The 16,020-nt window shown below is 45.5% G+C and overlaps 1 protein-coding gene across 2 annotated transcripts in view; it reads left to right on the forward strand.

Moving 5' to 3' along the window:
- The window catches only part of MYO7B (myosin VIIB), a 302,847-nt gene that overhangs the window by 246,677 nt on the left and 40,150 nt on the right, over positions 1-16,020 (forward strand). For both annotated transcript variants that reach the window (XM_033957613.1, XM_033957614.1), the window contains 3 exons: positions 6,580-6,693; positions 11,992-12,079; positions 12,313-12,419. In XM_033957613.1, coding sequence (XP_033813504.1) covers positions 6,580-6,693; positions 11,992-12,079; positions 12,313-12,419 — 309 coding nt within the window. The remainder of the gene's footprint in view (positions 1-6,579; positions 6,694-11,991; positions 12,080-12,312; positions 12,420-16,020) is intronic.

Raw genomic sequence — 16,020 nt, forward strand, 5'->3', positions numbered from 1 at the left:
AAAACCTCCATAGACTTCAGCTAATTCAGAATGCCGCTGCTAAGCTTATTTTCGCAAAAGGCAAGTTCGATCACGTCTCCCCACTCCTGTCCAAGCTTCACTGGCTTCCAGTACACTCCAGAGTCCTCTTTAAATGTGCCTGCTTAGCCTTCAAGATCCTACATGGCATCCTTCCTCCCGTCATCCCACTCTTTTGGAACTCCTCATACCCCAACTCCACCAGACCCTCCCAAAAACTGAAACTATTATTCCCCTCTACAAAAGGAATATCCCGCGCAGGAAAACTTGAACATCCCGCCCCTTTAGAATCACAGAATTCTGGAACAACCTCACATCCCCACTCAGAAATTCAAGCTCCCTCCAATCCTTCCGCAAACACTTGAAAACTTGTTTTTTTTCAAAAATCTAATCACCTCCCGCTCTCCGGTACCCTTGTCCCTCTCTATCTTCTTACTTTCTCTCCTATAACCCTTCATTGTAGTTCCTTTCTATCTTAACTCTGTAAACCGTGCCAAGCTCTACGCTCGCGGAGATGGCGCGGTATACAAACCCAAGGTTTAGTTTAGTTTAGTTTAGTTTAGTGGCTGCCATGCAGCAAACACTTCGAAGCCCATTAAATCTCTATGGGCATCAGAGCGATTACTGCCCATAGAGCAGATGCTACTGTGGCTTTGTAAAAGGAGCCCTTAGTATAGGAAAAGGGATGTGTAGATAAAACACTGACACGAAAGTGAGAGTAGAGGTAGAACTACAAATCTCTGATAGGATGGGGAGAGGGAAATCAACAATTGTTGATAACACAAAGTTGTTAAATCGCAAGAGGATTGTGAAAAATTGCAAGAGGACTTTGTGAGACTGGAAGACTGGGCATCAAAATGGCAGGCGACGTTTAATGTGAGCAAGTGCAAAGTGATGCATATGGGAAAGAGGAACCCGAACTATAGCTATGTGATGCTGGGTTCTATGTTTGGAGTCACTGCCCAGGAAAAAGATGTAGATGTCATTGTTGAGGATACGCTGAAACCTTCAGCTCAATGTGCGGCAGCTAAGAAAGCAAATAGAATATAGGAATTATCAGGAAAGGAATGGAAAACAAAGATGAAAATGTTATAATGCCCTTATATCGCTCCATGGTATGGCTGCAACTTGAATACTCTGTGCAGTTCTGGTTGCTGTATCACAACCAGAACTGCACACTCCCACCACTCCCCACTCCCACCAACTCCCTCCCCACTCCCACCAACATTTGCTCCCCTTTCTCCCCTCTCAACTTCCATCCAGCATCTGCTCCCCCTCTCTCCCTTCCACACTCTGCCCTTTCTCTCTCCACCTCAATTTCATCCAGTATCCTGCCTCTTCTCTCTCTCCCTTCATCTCAATTTCATCCAGTGTCCTGCCCCTTCTCTCTGTCTCCCTCACCACACTTCAATCAGCATCTGCTCCCTTCTCTCTCTCTCTCCCTCCAACTCAAATCCATCCTATATCCTGCCCCTCTCTCCCTCCACTCCACTTCCATCAGCATCTGTCCCCTTCTCTCTCCCTCTCTCCCACTTTCATCAGTATCTGCCCCCTTCTCTTTCCCTCTACCACACTTCCATCCAGTGTTCTTGCCCATTCTCTCTCTCTCCACCCCACTTCCATCCAGTATCCTGTCCCCCCACCCCCATCCACTGCTGCTGCTTTCCCAAATCACCAGCAGCAGTAGCTGTAAACTTAAATTCAGCGATCTTGGGACCTTCATGCACCTCTTAAATGCAACCCATAATAAGTGTCTATTATAAATGAGAGGAAAAAAGGATCTCAGAAACTAGCAAAAAGAACTTGTCTGAGACTTACCAGTTCCAGATTTCAATCACTGATCCCAAAGAACCTCTCATATATTTCTACATGCTGTCAAATATCTACCTTAACTCATCCTTATCATCCTGTGTGTGGGGGATTTTTTTTTTTTTAACTTTTTTTGTTTATTTGTTATTTACTGATTGTATGAAATCTACAAATAACCTCTATTTTTTAAAATTATTCTTGCTATTTTCTTTACTGCATGTAGTCTACAAATGACCTCTAGCCTCCTAATTGCATATTATATATAAGCAGCTAAATGACATAATGCAATGTGCTAGTAAGGTACAAAAAATTATACAGCAGTTAAATCCCTTATTTCAGCTAACAATAATTATCATAAGTGACAAGCATATAAGCACTTATCTTAACAAACAGTCATTTCCTAACGGAGCCCGTTTTTTCTTCCGGGGACCGTTTAATAGACTATTCACACTGATCCTGCTGTGTCGACCAAACTGACTTTTATGAATGAAAACCACACTGGCTGTCACATTCTCAGTAAACAAATATACAAACACGATGCATCAAATGATACCATTCAAAGTTACATAGCAATAAGTCGAGGAACTTTAAGAAAGAGACCAACAACCAAGTCACAAACCCAGCAGAATCACTGGTATCTATCTAAAAGGTTGTTAATCCACGATGAGACTTCAGTATTATCTTATGGTCTTTCCTTTATTCCATCTGCCCCTTTTGATATGTTCCAATTTTTGATAGACTGTGAAAAGTTCATTACATGCTTACAGATTAAAATATTTTTTGATAGTAAATCAGCTTCCCTCCTACCAATTTTCTATTGTGCGTGAGGGAGACACCATGGTAGAAGGGAGTGGGCATTCCTCCTGCCAATTTTCTTTTGTAGGGGAAGTAGGGTCAGCATGGCAGAAGGATGTGGGCATTCCTTTTGCTGTTTTTGTTGTTCTCAGTGCCGGTTCGTCAGCGGGGGAGGGGGTGCAATGTTCTCCCTAGCGCCTTTTAGCCGGGTGCTTCGCCCGGATAATTTTGGTAAGCGCCCAGCTGTCAACTCGGAAGGTTGCAAATCCTTCTGCCGCTGCTCAACATTTTTTTTAAAAACCTCTCACCAGCTTGGGGATTCCCCGGGCTGACTTGGCACAGCCTGAAGAGCCGCCGGAAGTACACAAATCAATCCTCGATGCGGGGCCCATATCCAAGAGGTTACAGCCAGACTGACTCACTCCGTGATCTCGCACATCTGAACATCAGGATCAGAAACCAAAACATCTCCAACTTCCCGTTAGGTCTTTAAGTCACTTGTTCAGCTGAATCCAGTATACAGGCAGACTCAAGAGCCAATCCTCACTTCATGGGGCGCGGCCTGTGATAGTCTATCACAGAGGGGGGGGAGGGGTGCGGGTTAGGAGCAAGAACAGCTCACTCTCCTGGTCTGCATGGGAGGGGAGGAGAGGATAAAAGTGAGAAGAGAGAAGATGGGTGACTAAAGCTATAGGGATAGAGGTCCATGAAACTTACTCTGTGTCATGCCCAGGCCAACTGCCTCAAAATGGAGAATCCGCTTCCACTAAAGGGGTTGTGTGTCAAGAAGGAAATGAGGAAAATAGTTGAGAGATTTCTTACCAGGTACGATGGTAGACATTTTAGAAATGGTGATTTCCACCAGGAAGGGGTAAAACGCAGACCTCATGGACCTGATGGACCTTGCAGATCTAAACCCGCACGGCCTTAAAAATCTGTGTCTGTGCCACTTGTAGTTTCTGTCTCTGACAGACCTCGATGAGATTTTAGCGTTGACGGATCCGTCTCAGCATAGGGAGGGAAAAGTATTAGGATCCGTCAGCGCTAAAATCTCATCGAGGTCTGTCAGAGCCAGAGACTAGTGCTGGAGCGACAGAACAGAAGCCAAGAGAGTGGGGACATAGGTTTCGGACGTGCGTTATGGAAAAGAAGTCTCCAAACTCCAGCACTAGTCTCTGGCTCTGATAGACCTCGATGAGATTTTAGTGCTGACGGATCCTAATACTTTTCCTTCCCTATGCTGAGACGGATTGAGGTCTGTCAGAGACAGAAACTACAAGTGGCATGGACACGGACCTCAGATTTTTAAGGCCGTGCAGGTTTAGATCCGCGAGGTCCATGAGGTCCGCGCTTTACCCCTTCCCATTTCCACCTAAACGCAGATTCTTACCATGCTGGTGTCTCATCAAATAATGTGGCCAGTGAGTCAAAAGACCCTGCTAGCTCTTCCCAAAATCGAATTCAATTAGAGATGGAAAATTATGTATTCGAGGAAGAAAAATCTCTTGAAATGTCTGCAGATAGTATTGGTCGTACTGCAACAGAGCTGAAAAAAAGGACATTCCCAAGGCAACCAAAAGAGGAGCATTTCAAAGGCGCACCGACAATCCCGCGCCGGACATTTGCGCACCAGTGCACACTGAGACCTGACAATTTTTTATTTTTGAGGGTTACAAAGTAACCCTGTTTTTGAGGGGGGATTTCCCTTCATAACCTTTCCCTTCATAACCCTCAAAAATAAAAAAAATTGCCGGGTCTCAGTGCAGTGCGCCATTGTCGGCGCGCCATTTTCCTGCGGTTACCGGGATTTCTGAGGAAGAAGATTCAGACCCAAAGCTCAAGGTTAAGTTTTCTATAGCTCCTATCAAGGTAAGGTGAATTGGGATGGAAAGAAAAGGAGATATGAGACCATGGAGGGGGGAAGGAGATAGATGCCAGACCAGGAGAAAGAAGGAAGGAGGGAGGAAAGGAAGGAAGGAAAGAGGGAGGGAGAGAAAGGAAGAAGAGGAGATGCCAGATAATGGAGGGGGAGATGGCAGGAAAGGAGAGAGATGCCAGGGCATGGGGGGAGGGAAGAGAAACTAAGGAGACAAATGCAAGACCAGAGGGAAAGAAAGGAGAGGCGGTGCCAGAGCAAGGAGTGAGAGGGAAAGATAGGAGAGGAGAGAGATACCAGACCATGGGGTGCAGTGGGAAGGAAGGAAGGAAATGAGAGAGATACCATAGCATAGGGGAGGGGGTGGAGACAGAAAAATGGAGAGGAGGGTGAGGCTGAAATGAATCATGTTCAAAGGAGAGAAAGGGCACAGGCTATACAGTTTATTGAAGGGATATAGAAAGAGGGAAAATGTCATATTGAAGAGAGGGTGGACAGTGGATGGAAGGGGCAGAGAGAGGGTGGGCAGTGGATGGAAGGGGCAGAGAGAGGGTGGACAGTAGGTGGAAGGAGTAGAGAGAGAGAATTAGATACTTCTTAAATTTAATAAAAATATTCTGGCACAAGTATCAAACCTTAAAAAAGGAAGTCATATTGAGCATTGGATAATAATTAATAATAATTAACTAATAAAAATAGTACACATTTAATTTTTTCCACCACCAAATTTCCTTGTCCTGCCCCACCTGGCTACTTTTTCATGCCTCCGAGCTGGAAAAAATTTCTGGGGAGAACACTGGGGTGCTTTTTTTTCCAATGGGGCAGATATTGCGCATGTATAACATGCATAGCATCTGTGCCCATTTAAAAAATAAGGGCTAAGCAGGTCGCTTTTTTTGAATCACTTTTTTTAATGCATCGGGAAGCTATGTTAGAGCATCAATTGCTCTATTAGTTTACATGGCATTTTAATATTAATGAGCTCATTTGCATGGTCAGATTGGGGAATGAGCGATTGTGCAGAAAACTACTTGGTGAGCCGTTTTTGCATCAGGTTGGCAAATGCAATCGTTGCTAAAGCCGTCAAAACAGGTTTAGCAACAATCTCTGTCTTTAGTGCATCTGGGCCCTAGTTAGCTCCTCAAATGAAGAACAAATCAAAGCCCCCATGTGATTTCCCCCCCCCCCATGAGCAAATAACCAAGTTGTAATCATCTTCCAAGATTTCAAATACTGTAATTCATTTTCATCCAAACAACTATTGATGGACTTCAAGGTTGAGGGCTGAGTACATCTCCTTTTTGTAAGCGATAGATGAAATAAATTGAACTTAGAACTTGATCTTGAATGTAACGAATCCTGCCCCCTCTCAGCTGCTGATTGAAATTTCAAAAGGGGATAAAGCAGATTTTGTTTGAGCAAAATTTTGATAGCATGAAATGATTTAGTTAGCATAAAGAATTTTAAGAGTTTTAATTTTATTTTTAAACAGAAAACCATATAAGATCAGTTCTTTGGCAGGCTTTTACAATATCATTTAAAATTCAAAACTCTCGGTTCCTGTATTTTGTTGATAATACTGCCCCTCCCTACTCTTCCCCACATCTCACCCCACCAGGTAATGCTTAGAAGCTTATGATTGTTCAAACACTTCAATAAAGGTTCGTTTTCAGACTTCTCATATGCCATATGCTGTCTATGAATGTTAAATGATTTAGGCAGGCATTTACAAAGCTGCACTGCCGAGCAGTGCACGCTAAATGCAGTGCCGCCCATAGGAATAGAATGGGCAGATCAGCATTTAACATTTACTGCTTGGCAGCACAGCCAGTACTTTGTTATTGTTTAACTTTTGTGTTTTATTTGTGTGTATAGTCTTTATTGTTATTACTACTACTACTAATCATTTCTATAGCGCTACCTGATGTACATAGTGCTGTATACATTCTTTGCAGGTACTTCTGTCCCTGATGGGCCATGGAGAGTAGGTAAATGTTAAATTATTGAATGTTAAATTGTTCATGGCTAGAGTGTTGTGATAGCCAGGTTTTAAATAATTGTAAATAAAATAAAATTTTTAGGTGTTCGAGGTAGGGATGCACACAAAAGTGAAGGATCTATGCCAGAACATCGCCAGCAAGCTGCAGCTCAGCTCCTGGGAAGGATTCAGCATCTTTGTGAAGATCGCCGATAAGGTATCTCTCAGGGTCCTGCATCTCTTGTTCACCACTTTGTCCTGAAACCCAGTGCTTTTTTTGTAGCAAAAAAAGGTACCAGGCCATTCTTCAGGAGTGGGGAGATCACTGAAGGATCCACCCTCCCCCCACCACCCAACCCCAGTAGCCAGGCCCCCAGCAACCAGTCACAGAGTTCATGAAAAGACAGCACAAAAGAAGTTATCCTGCCATTTTATCGAGCAATGGTGCGTCCTCATCTGGAGTACTACGTCCAATACTGGTCGCTGTACCTTAAGAAGGATATGGCGATACTCAAGAGGGTTCAGAGGAGAGCGACATGTTTGATAAAGGGTATGGGAAACCTTTCATACACTGAGAGACTGGAGAAACTGGGGCTCTTTTCCCTGGAGAAGAGGAGAATTATAGGGGATATGATAGAGACTTACATGATCATGAAGGGCATAGAGAAAGTGGAGAGGGACAGATTCTTCAAACTTTTGAAAACTACAAGAATGAGAGGGCATTCGGAAAAGCTGAAAGGGGACAGATTCAAAACCAGGAAGTTTTTCTTCACCCAGCGGGTGGTGGACACTTGGAATGAGCTTCCAGAGGGCGTGATAGGACAGAGTACAGTATTAGGGTTTAAGAAGGAATTGGATAATTTTCTGAAGGAAAAGGGGATAGAGGGGTATAGATAGAGGACTACTACACAGGTGCTGGACCTGTTGGGCCACCGCGCGATTGGACTGCTGGATACGATGGACCTCTGGTCTGACCCAGCAGAGGCACTTATGTTCTTATGAGTGTGCAAAACCTGAGTTCTTTTATTAATACTTAAGGACCATGGGTCATTTTTAACAAGCAATGGAAAAGGTGGTGGTACTCAGTATCCCCTCAAAAAAAAAAAAAAAGCCTGCTGAAACCACAGAACACTTGGTAGAGTGCAAAATCCCTAAAATAAATATGTCTGCTGCCAACCTCTGTGCTGTGATCTTCAGCTGTTGTTTAATGTCTGACCCCTCTTTAGCCCAAAGCCATATTTAGGCTGAAGCAGAGCCTGGTGTAATAATGAAAAGCAGGGCAAAGGAAGATGACTAAGCCTAAAATGGCCTAACAGTGGAGGTAATAGAGGCTAGTACTTTGGCATATTCAGAGCATAGGACTGACATAGTAAGCAGTGATTGAAAAGAGTTGAAGTTCAGGGAAAATGTAATACCTGGGGCAGGGAGAGCGGTGATGTTGGGTTAAGATGTGCCTACCTACCTGAAGTGAAAGAATTATAATCGGGCAAACCAGATGGGTGTATTTGGTTTCTTTCTTCCATTATTTAGTACATTAGTATTTTATTTTATTTATTTTTAGCATTTATATACCACTTATAACCTAGGGGGTTCATAATAAAAAAAAAAAACGTCTAAAAAGTGTCCTAAATGGCTACTTGGACGATCAAAAAGCCTGATCGTCCAAGTACGCATAACCAAAGCTGGTTTTTAGACGTACCTAAAAACAGCTTAGGCCTTTCCCCTGCCTCTAAACACACAGAGAGAAAAGAGGCGTGTTTAGAGGAGGGGAAAGGGTGGGCAGTGGGCGGGAGGTGGGCCGACCTAAACCTAGGCGTACCAGAGGTATAACCAAAACCGTAGGCAGGTTGCCTAGTCGGCACTTAGACCTTTTTGACTTAGACGAAGTCAAACCAGCCCAAGCTCTCCTGGCCCCGGCGACTCCCCCTCCGACACAACGGGCCAGGAGAGAGCCCAAGCTCTCCTGGCCCCAGCGACTCCCCCTCCGACACAACAGGCCAGGAGAGAGCCCAAGCTCTCCTGGCCCCAGTGACCCCCCTGACTGGATTGGGCCAGGAGGGAGCCCAAGCCCTCCTGGCCCCGGCGACCCCATACCCCCCACCCCCCACTACAATACGGGCAGGAGGGATCCCAGGCCCTCCTGCCCTCGACACAACCCCCCTCCCCCCAATGACCACCCCACCCAGAACCCCTGATTGGCCCCCCCACCGACCCGCGACCCCCACGGCTGACCCCAAAACCCCCCACCCCCTTCCCCGTACCTTTTAGTTAGCCAGACGGACGGGTGCCAAGCCTGCCCATCCGGCAGGCCAGCCTGGTCCAGAATGGGGTCGGATTGGCCCAGGTGGCAGAAGCCCCACCCACAGGTGGGGCCTGAGACGCCTGGGCCAATCAGAATAGGCCCAGTAGCCTTAGGCCCCTCCTGTGGGCGGGGTTTCTGCCGCCTGGGCCAATCCGGCCCCATTCTGGACCAGGCTGGCCTGCCGGATGAACGGACTTGGCACCCATCCATCTGGCCAACTAAAAGGTATGGGGAAGAGAGGTGGGGGGATTCGTGGGGTCAGCAGTATTTGGGGATCCCCAACAGCTACAGCATAGGTGTTGGAATGGGGAAGGTCCTACGGGCCATGGTCTCTCCAAAAATGTTCAATCGCTGGCTTTTCCCGCCCTCCCGCCCATCTCCCGGCGTTATGGTTTAAAATCTTTGGGTAACAGCCATGCAGCTGCCATGCAACATCAAACAGAAGGCCTGTCCCAGAACCCTTCATTCTATTTCCAGGGGCAGGCCTTCTCTTGGACACTGCACGGCGGCTGCCCGAAGATTTAAAACTATAGCACCGGAAGGAAGTGGGTGGGAGACTCAGGAACTGCTGAGAGGTCATGTGCTAGGGTGGAGCTCCTGGGCGCCCCCCCCCAAACAAAACAGCATTTTGCTGCCCATGAGCTACAGCAAGGGTCACAGCCAGTGTTGGACATGTGCCCAGGGCAGAAAATAAAGAGGGCATGGCTGATCCCCTTTCCTACATGCCTTTCCTCTAAGCTTCCCATCTGCAATTACTATCACGCTGACAGATCCTCACCAAATGCAGAACAAAGGATCACAAATTAGAAACAAAAATATGTAGACAAAAATTGAACAGGAAACCCCAAAAAGTTAAACTCAGCAGGTACTGGAGAAATAAAAATAGAAATACATTTCCTTTTCTGTTGAACACAATACAAAGATGTCTGCTATACACATTTCCCAAAGCTAACATATATAAGTCAATAAATTAAAAATAAAATGCTTTTTTTTACCTTTGTTGTCTGTACATTTATGTTCCATAAAGTTGGTTCCAGTTTTTCATTTTTGCTTTCCTATCTTCTGCAAATTCTCCTTCAAGTGACTGCTGTCCATATGTACTTTCTTCTTTCTCCTGTCTTGTTCCATTTCCTTACAACAACTGCCTCTGACATATTAACCTTTCCATTTAGCTCTTTCCTCCCTTTTTTTTCTACCCAAGATCACTCAAATTTCACCCTCTTTCTTCCTTTCTCATTGGCAGAAAGTAATCCAGGACTATGCGTTTTGCCTTTTTCTGAACCACAAAAGACAGCTTTTCTCTGGAATTAGTTACCTCCTGCCAGCTCATATGTGTTGGTCTGCACTACCCAAGCAAGCCCATGTTATTCAGCTCTTCAATGAAGCACCACCAGTTCTCCCCATGGCTGAACTCTTCTCAAGAACAAGCGACTGGTGAGGACCAGTCGCTTGTGTAAAAAAACTCCACTCCTCTCTGCCTAGACCTGCTCTCTGCCTTCCCTGACTCTCTCTGCCTCCCATGGCTCTCCTGCTCTGTGCAGGGACCTGCTCTCTGCCTGCACCAACTTTCCTGCTCTCTGATGCCCTTCCCCGCAGTGCGAGCCTGTGGTTTTAAAGCGGGGCTGCACTGCGGGAAAGGGCGGCAGAGAGCAGGCGAATATAAAATTGCCTCCCTGGCCCAACAAAAGTTGGGAGCAGGAGGGGTGCTCAGTCCCTCCTGCTCCAAAGGCCCAATCCACCCACTGCACCCCCAACCAGCCCACCCATGGTTGAGCCAGCCAGACCAACCCCCCTCCCCATACCTTTAAAAATGTTGGGAGAAGGAAGGGTGCCCAGTCCCTCCTGCTCCGTAGGCCCGATTCCCCGACTGGCCCACCCGTGGTTGGGCCTGCCGGACCAACCCCCCCTCCCCGTACCTTTAAAAATGTTAGGAGCAGGAGGGGTGCCTAGTCCCTCCTGCTCCTTAGGCCTCCGTGATATCATCGGGAGCAGGAGGAAGCACAAAGTCCTCCTGCTTCTTCCGCTCTGCCACGATACTGGCCTTAGACTACGCCCAGGTGCATCATCTGATGCATGGGGAGAGGCCTAAGGTCCTGATTGGCTGAGGCGGCTCGGGCTCCTCCCTTGGGAGAGGCCTGGGGTGCCTCAGCCAATCAGGGACTTCCTTAAGGAGGAGTCTAAGGAAGTCCCTGATTGGCTGAGGTACCACAGGCCCCTCCCAAGGGAGGAGCCCGAGGTGCCTCAGCCAATCAGTGCCTTAGGCCCCTCCCCGTGCATCAGATGATGCGCCGGGGTGGGGCCTAAGACCATTATTGTGCAGCGGCGGCCAAGGGAGCAGGAGCAGGAGGACTTTCCCACTGCTCCCGAAGATTGGCCTAGGAGCAGGAGGGTCCGAACACCCCTCCTGCTCCCGAAGATGGAGGGAGCCTTTCCCTAAGGAACAGGAGGGACCAGGCACCCCTCCTCCTCCTCCCAACAGTTGAACAGATATGCGGGGCGGGTGGGCAGGGCTCGACCGCCTGGGCTGACCTGGGGTGGGCCGGTCGTGGGTGAGGCAGTGGGGCCGGTGGGCTGACTGTGCTTGATCGGGGGGGGGGGGGTCAGGCAGGGCTGGTGTGTCGGGCCAGTGGGTTGGGCTATTGTAGGCTCTCTTGCCTCTCCTGCCTGCTCTCCGGACTCTCCTGCTCTCTGCCGCCGTTCCCCGCAGTGCAGGCCCGCTTTAAAACCAAGGGCTTGCACTGCAGGGAACAGCGGCAGAGAGCAGGAGATTTCGGCGAGCAGGCAAGAGAGATCGGGGCAGAGCAGGGCAGACAGGAGAGATCAGGGCAGAGCCCTGACAGCAGTGACAGGAGGCTGCTTCTCTGTCACTACTGTCAGGGTCTGCGCATGTGCAGGGATCGCACATTTGTGATCCCGCTCGCAAATGGGGGCATTCCTCCAATCGCCCCCATTTGAATACAACTGATTTGTGAATTAGTCGGACCTGCCCGAATCAGAAACGGATTGTTCCGATTCGGGCAGGTTAGTGAATCTAGCCCTATGTTATGGTACTATGTTTATTCATCATGTTTAGATTAGTGTCAACTCTGACCCATCAGACACACATTTATATATTCTGGTACTTCTAGCATAAAAGGCAAGACTACAGATTGGATCAGACAGAAGTCAATTAGCAGCTTTGCTGACACCTTCATTCTGTTTTCTTTCTTCTAGGTGTTTAGCCAAAATAACAATGAGCATTTCTTTGACTCTTTGAGACATCTTTACGATTGGACCAGGCGCAATAAACCCATGAAGGATGGTGAGGACCAAGTTCTTCAGTAATAAAGATGCAATGGTCTCAGCATGCATTTATCATTCTTAATCAATGTGGGTTGAGGACAAAGCTGATACTAGACTGCTAGCCTGGATGAGATGTTTCAGAAATCTTTTTTTTCATTCTTCATTGTATTTCAAGGGGTATCAAAGAGTTTCATATATGAGTTGTCCTTACCTGTTTATGGAGATGTTTATACCACTGCCTTGTTCTTACAGGAATGCCTGTATCCATCAGTTACCAGCTGTTTTTCATGAGGAAGCTCTGGATAAATGTGTTTCCTGGGAAAGACCTGAAGGCTGACTGCATCTTCCACTATCACCAGGTTTGTAACACTTTACATAACATAAGACTACAAGAATTGCCATATTAGGTCAGACTAGAGGTCCATCTAACCAGTAGTATGGCGGAACAGAAATCTCTAATGTAATGTAGTATCCTACTTCCAAAAGTGCCCAAGCCAGGTCAAAAGTACCTGAAATGACTACAGAAAGTATCATGATTCTATGGCAATGGCTTTCCCTGAGTCTACCCTAATAATGGTTTATGAACTTTAATTCCTGGAATTTATCCAAACCTTTTCTAAACCCAGTTACACTAAATGCTTTTACCACATCCTCTGCAATGTGTTCCAAAGTTTAACTATGGGCTCCTTTTATTAAGGTGCGTTAGCGTTTTTAGCACACGCATGAAATTACTGTGCGCTACACAGCACAGTACACTTCTAGAATAACACCAGCTCAATGCTGGCATTAAGGTCTAGTGCGTGTGCTATTCCACGCGTTAAGGCCCTAACGCACCTTAGTAAAAGGAGCCCTATGTGTTGAATGAAAAAATATTCATTTATTTATTTTAAAAAAATTTTATACCGTTTAAAACTAAATGGTTTACATAATTTACATACATAATTTAAAACAAAAACATAATAAAACTAGTATTTTAGTCCATTACATTAACGGGTGCTAGAATATATGTCTGTCTGTCTTTATTTCTGTCTCTTTCTCCCTCCCGCTGTCTTTCTTTCTGTCTGTCTCTCTCCCTGGCCCCCTTTGTCTGTCTGTCTTTCTGTCTCTCCCTGCCCCTGTGTCTTTCTTCTTTTCTTTCTGTCTCCCTTCCTCCCGCTGTCTATCTTTCTTTCTATCTATCTGTCTCCTATGCAGCAGCATTTCTCTCCCCCCACTTCCCTGTACAGCAGCCACAGCAGCATTCCCTCCCCCTACATTTCCCTGTGCAGCAGCATTTCCCCACCCTACTTCCCTGTGCAGCAGCAGCATTTCAATCCCCCCTACTTCCCTGTGCAGCAGCCATAGCAGCAGCATTCCCTCCCCCTCCATTTCCCTCCCCCCACACCATTTTCCTGTGCAGCAGCAGCATTTCCCTTCCCGCGGTCTGGCCGGCTCCCTTAGTCTCTTACCGCCCCCCCTTCCCTTCCCACGGTCCCGACAAACCTGCCGATTCCAGCAGCATCTGCAGCACTCTACACACGCTGCTTCGGGGCCTTCTACTGCCCTGATGTACTCTGATGACATCATCAGAGACACAGCAGAGTAAATCAGGGCAGTAGAAGGCCCCGAAGCAGCATGTGTAGTGCTGCAGACGCTGCTGGAGTTGGCAGGTTTGGAGTCGGGACCGTGAGAAGGGAAGAGGAGGTCGGCAAGGGACTATGTGAGCCGGTCAGACGTCAGGAAGGGATGGGAGGGTCAGAGCATGAAGAACTTACTTGATGAGTGAGTGGGGAGCCGGCAAAGCGGCTGGAGTCTTTTTGTCAGTGCTTCTCTTTCCGGGCCGCTATTTAGTTCAGCTGCCAGGGCTGTTTGGATCCGTGATTCACTTTGAGTTCTGCTGCCGCGAGCGTGGGGTCGTTTTAAGCGCGCATACGCACTCTTGCCAGCCATGGACATATGGATCAGGGAACACGTGGTATGAGTACGCATGCGCGCTTAGTATTTTATTATATTAGATGAACATACAATCAGTCCTCAGAAATCATGACTACAAAATAATACAATAGCTTTGCATAATAAAGATCATGAAAAGTTCACCAACTCTAGCAAAGAGGAAAATTATTGGCTAGAGAAAGGCATCCACAAATAACTGCGTCTTAAGTAATTTTCTAAATATGCCCCTTTCAAGACAATTTCGTATCTGACCCACCAGTGGGTTCCATATCTTAACTCTTGCACAACAAAAAGTCATTTTCCCAGTCTCAACAAGCCTTGGATTCACAGTTGTCTTCAGTAAAGCTAAATTCTCCAAGCACAATGATCTTTTTGGTGTATAGCCAAGTATATTATTTTTAAACAATTCTGGAATGTTTCCATACAAGAACTGATGACAAATCATTACCGCTTTATACTGTACTCTGAAGGCAACTGGTAGCCAATGCAATTTTTGGAGATGTGGCAAAATTTGATCATATTTAGACAATCCCATTATCAATCTTGCTGCTGCATTTTGTATAACCTGCAATGCTGTACATCTTGCTTTTGTTATTCCAAGGTACAGGGCATTGCAGTAATCAAGTCTCGACAAAACCATAGCCTGAACTACAGTACGGAAATCATATGGCGCTAACATTGGTTTTAAAAGTATTACTATACATACAGTATGCATAAACTGTTATGAATGGAAAAGATGACTGCTGTAATGTGTGATCACAAAGCAAAAAAGCTATTTTTGAATGTATGGGATTCTTTTTTTCTTCTTTTTTTTTTGACTACTCTGATGATGAGAATATGATCTTTCTTACTGAATGATTTGGAGAACAGGCCTTCTTGTGAACTTTAAGGGCTGGGATTTGGGGATCATTTTTCTTTTCTAATGTAGTTCATGTTCCTTTCCAAACTTACCATGAGAATAGTTGGATTGGGGGGTTAAGTTCCGAGGGACATGGGAAATTTTTGTTCTTGTTGAGGTGGGAAAGGAGGGGTATTTGGGACATTTGTGTTCCATGATCATCATTCATTGAATTGGATTTATAATAATAATAATTTTATTTTTATATACCGCCAGACCAGGATGGTTCTAGGCGGTTCACAACAAATGGAGCTGAAACATACAGCGATAACTACAATACAAATGGAAATACATCAAATTGTAAATATAAAAAACTCTAAAAGATTAAAACACGATGCTTTAAGATACAAACTTATCAAATAGTTGTGTCTAACAATTTTCTAAAATCAAAATAAGAAGAAATCTCTAGCATAATTTTTCCAAACCAAACATTCAGTTTGGCGGCTTGAAAAGAGACAGGATTTAGTAGAAGGATATATAAACAGATGGGCTGTGCGTGTAGTCTTATTTGAGTGGCTCAAAGAAAAATGAAGAACAAGATAGCCTGGTGACATACCGAAGATTGATTTATAACAAATACATGAAAATTTAAACAAAATTCTAGACTCAATCGGCAACCAATGAAGTTTCTGATAAAAAGGAATAATATGCTCCCATTTTTTTAAACCAAAAGTGAGTCGAACTGCAGTATTTTGAACCACTCTCAATCTCAATTATATGCATTTGATTAATGCATTATTATACAGATTCTTTTATATGATATCCTTGTTTTCATTGATGATCTAATAAAGATATTTCTCAATAAAAGTACTACTTTATAACTTCATGGCATGCTGTTTAGTCTTTGTACATTTTGAAAGAGTAAATATGCATATTGTGACAGGTCGAGATCATGTTAATCTGACAAAGATAGTGCCTTGTCTGGGAATTGCCTCAGGGGGAGCTCTAGCTCCCTGATTAGGAGTCAGAGGTACAAATAATACTGGAACAGGTAGTTTCTCTTTAAATAGAAACTACAACTCCCATAAGACTTAATGCTAAAATGATTGCCCTCAAGAATACAAGAAGAAGAGGAGAAACTAAGGAAAAGCTAGCTTAGCTTAGAGAGATGGGATGAAGCTTCTAGAAGG

The sequence above is a fragment of the Geotrypetes seraphini genome, chromosome 9 (assembly GCF_902459505.1).
Source record: "Geotrypetes seraphini chromosome 9, aGeoSer1.1, whole genome shotgun sequence".
Lineage (NCBI taxonomy): Eukaryota > Metazoa > Chordata > Amphibia > Gymnophiona > Dermophiidae > Geotrypetes > Geotrypetes seraphini.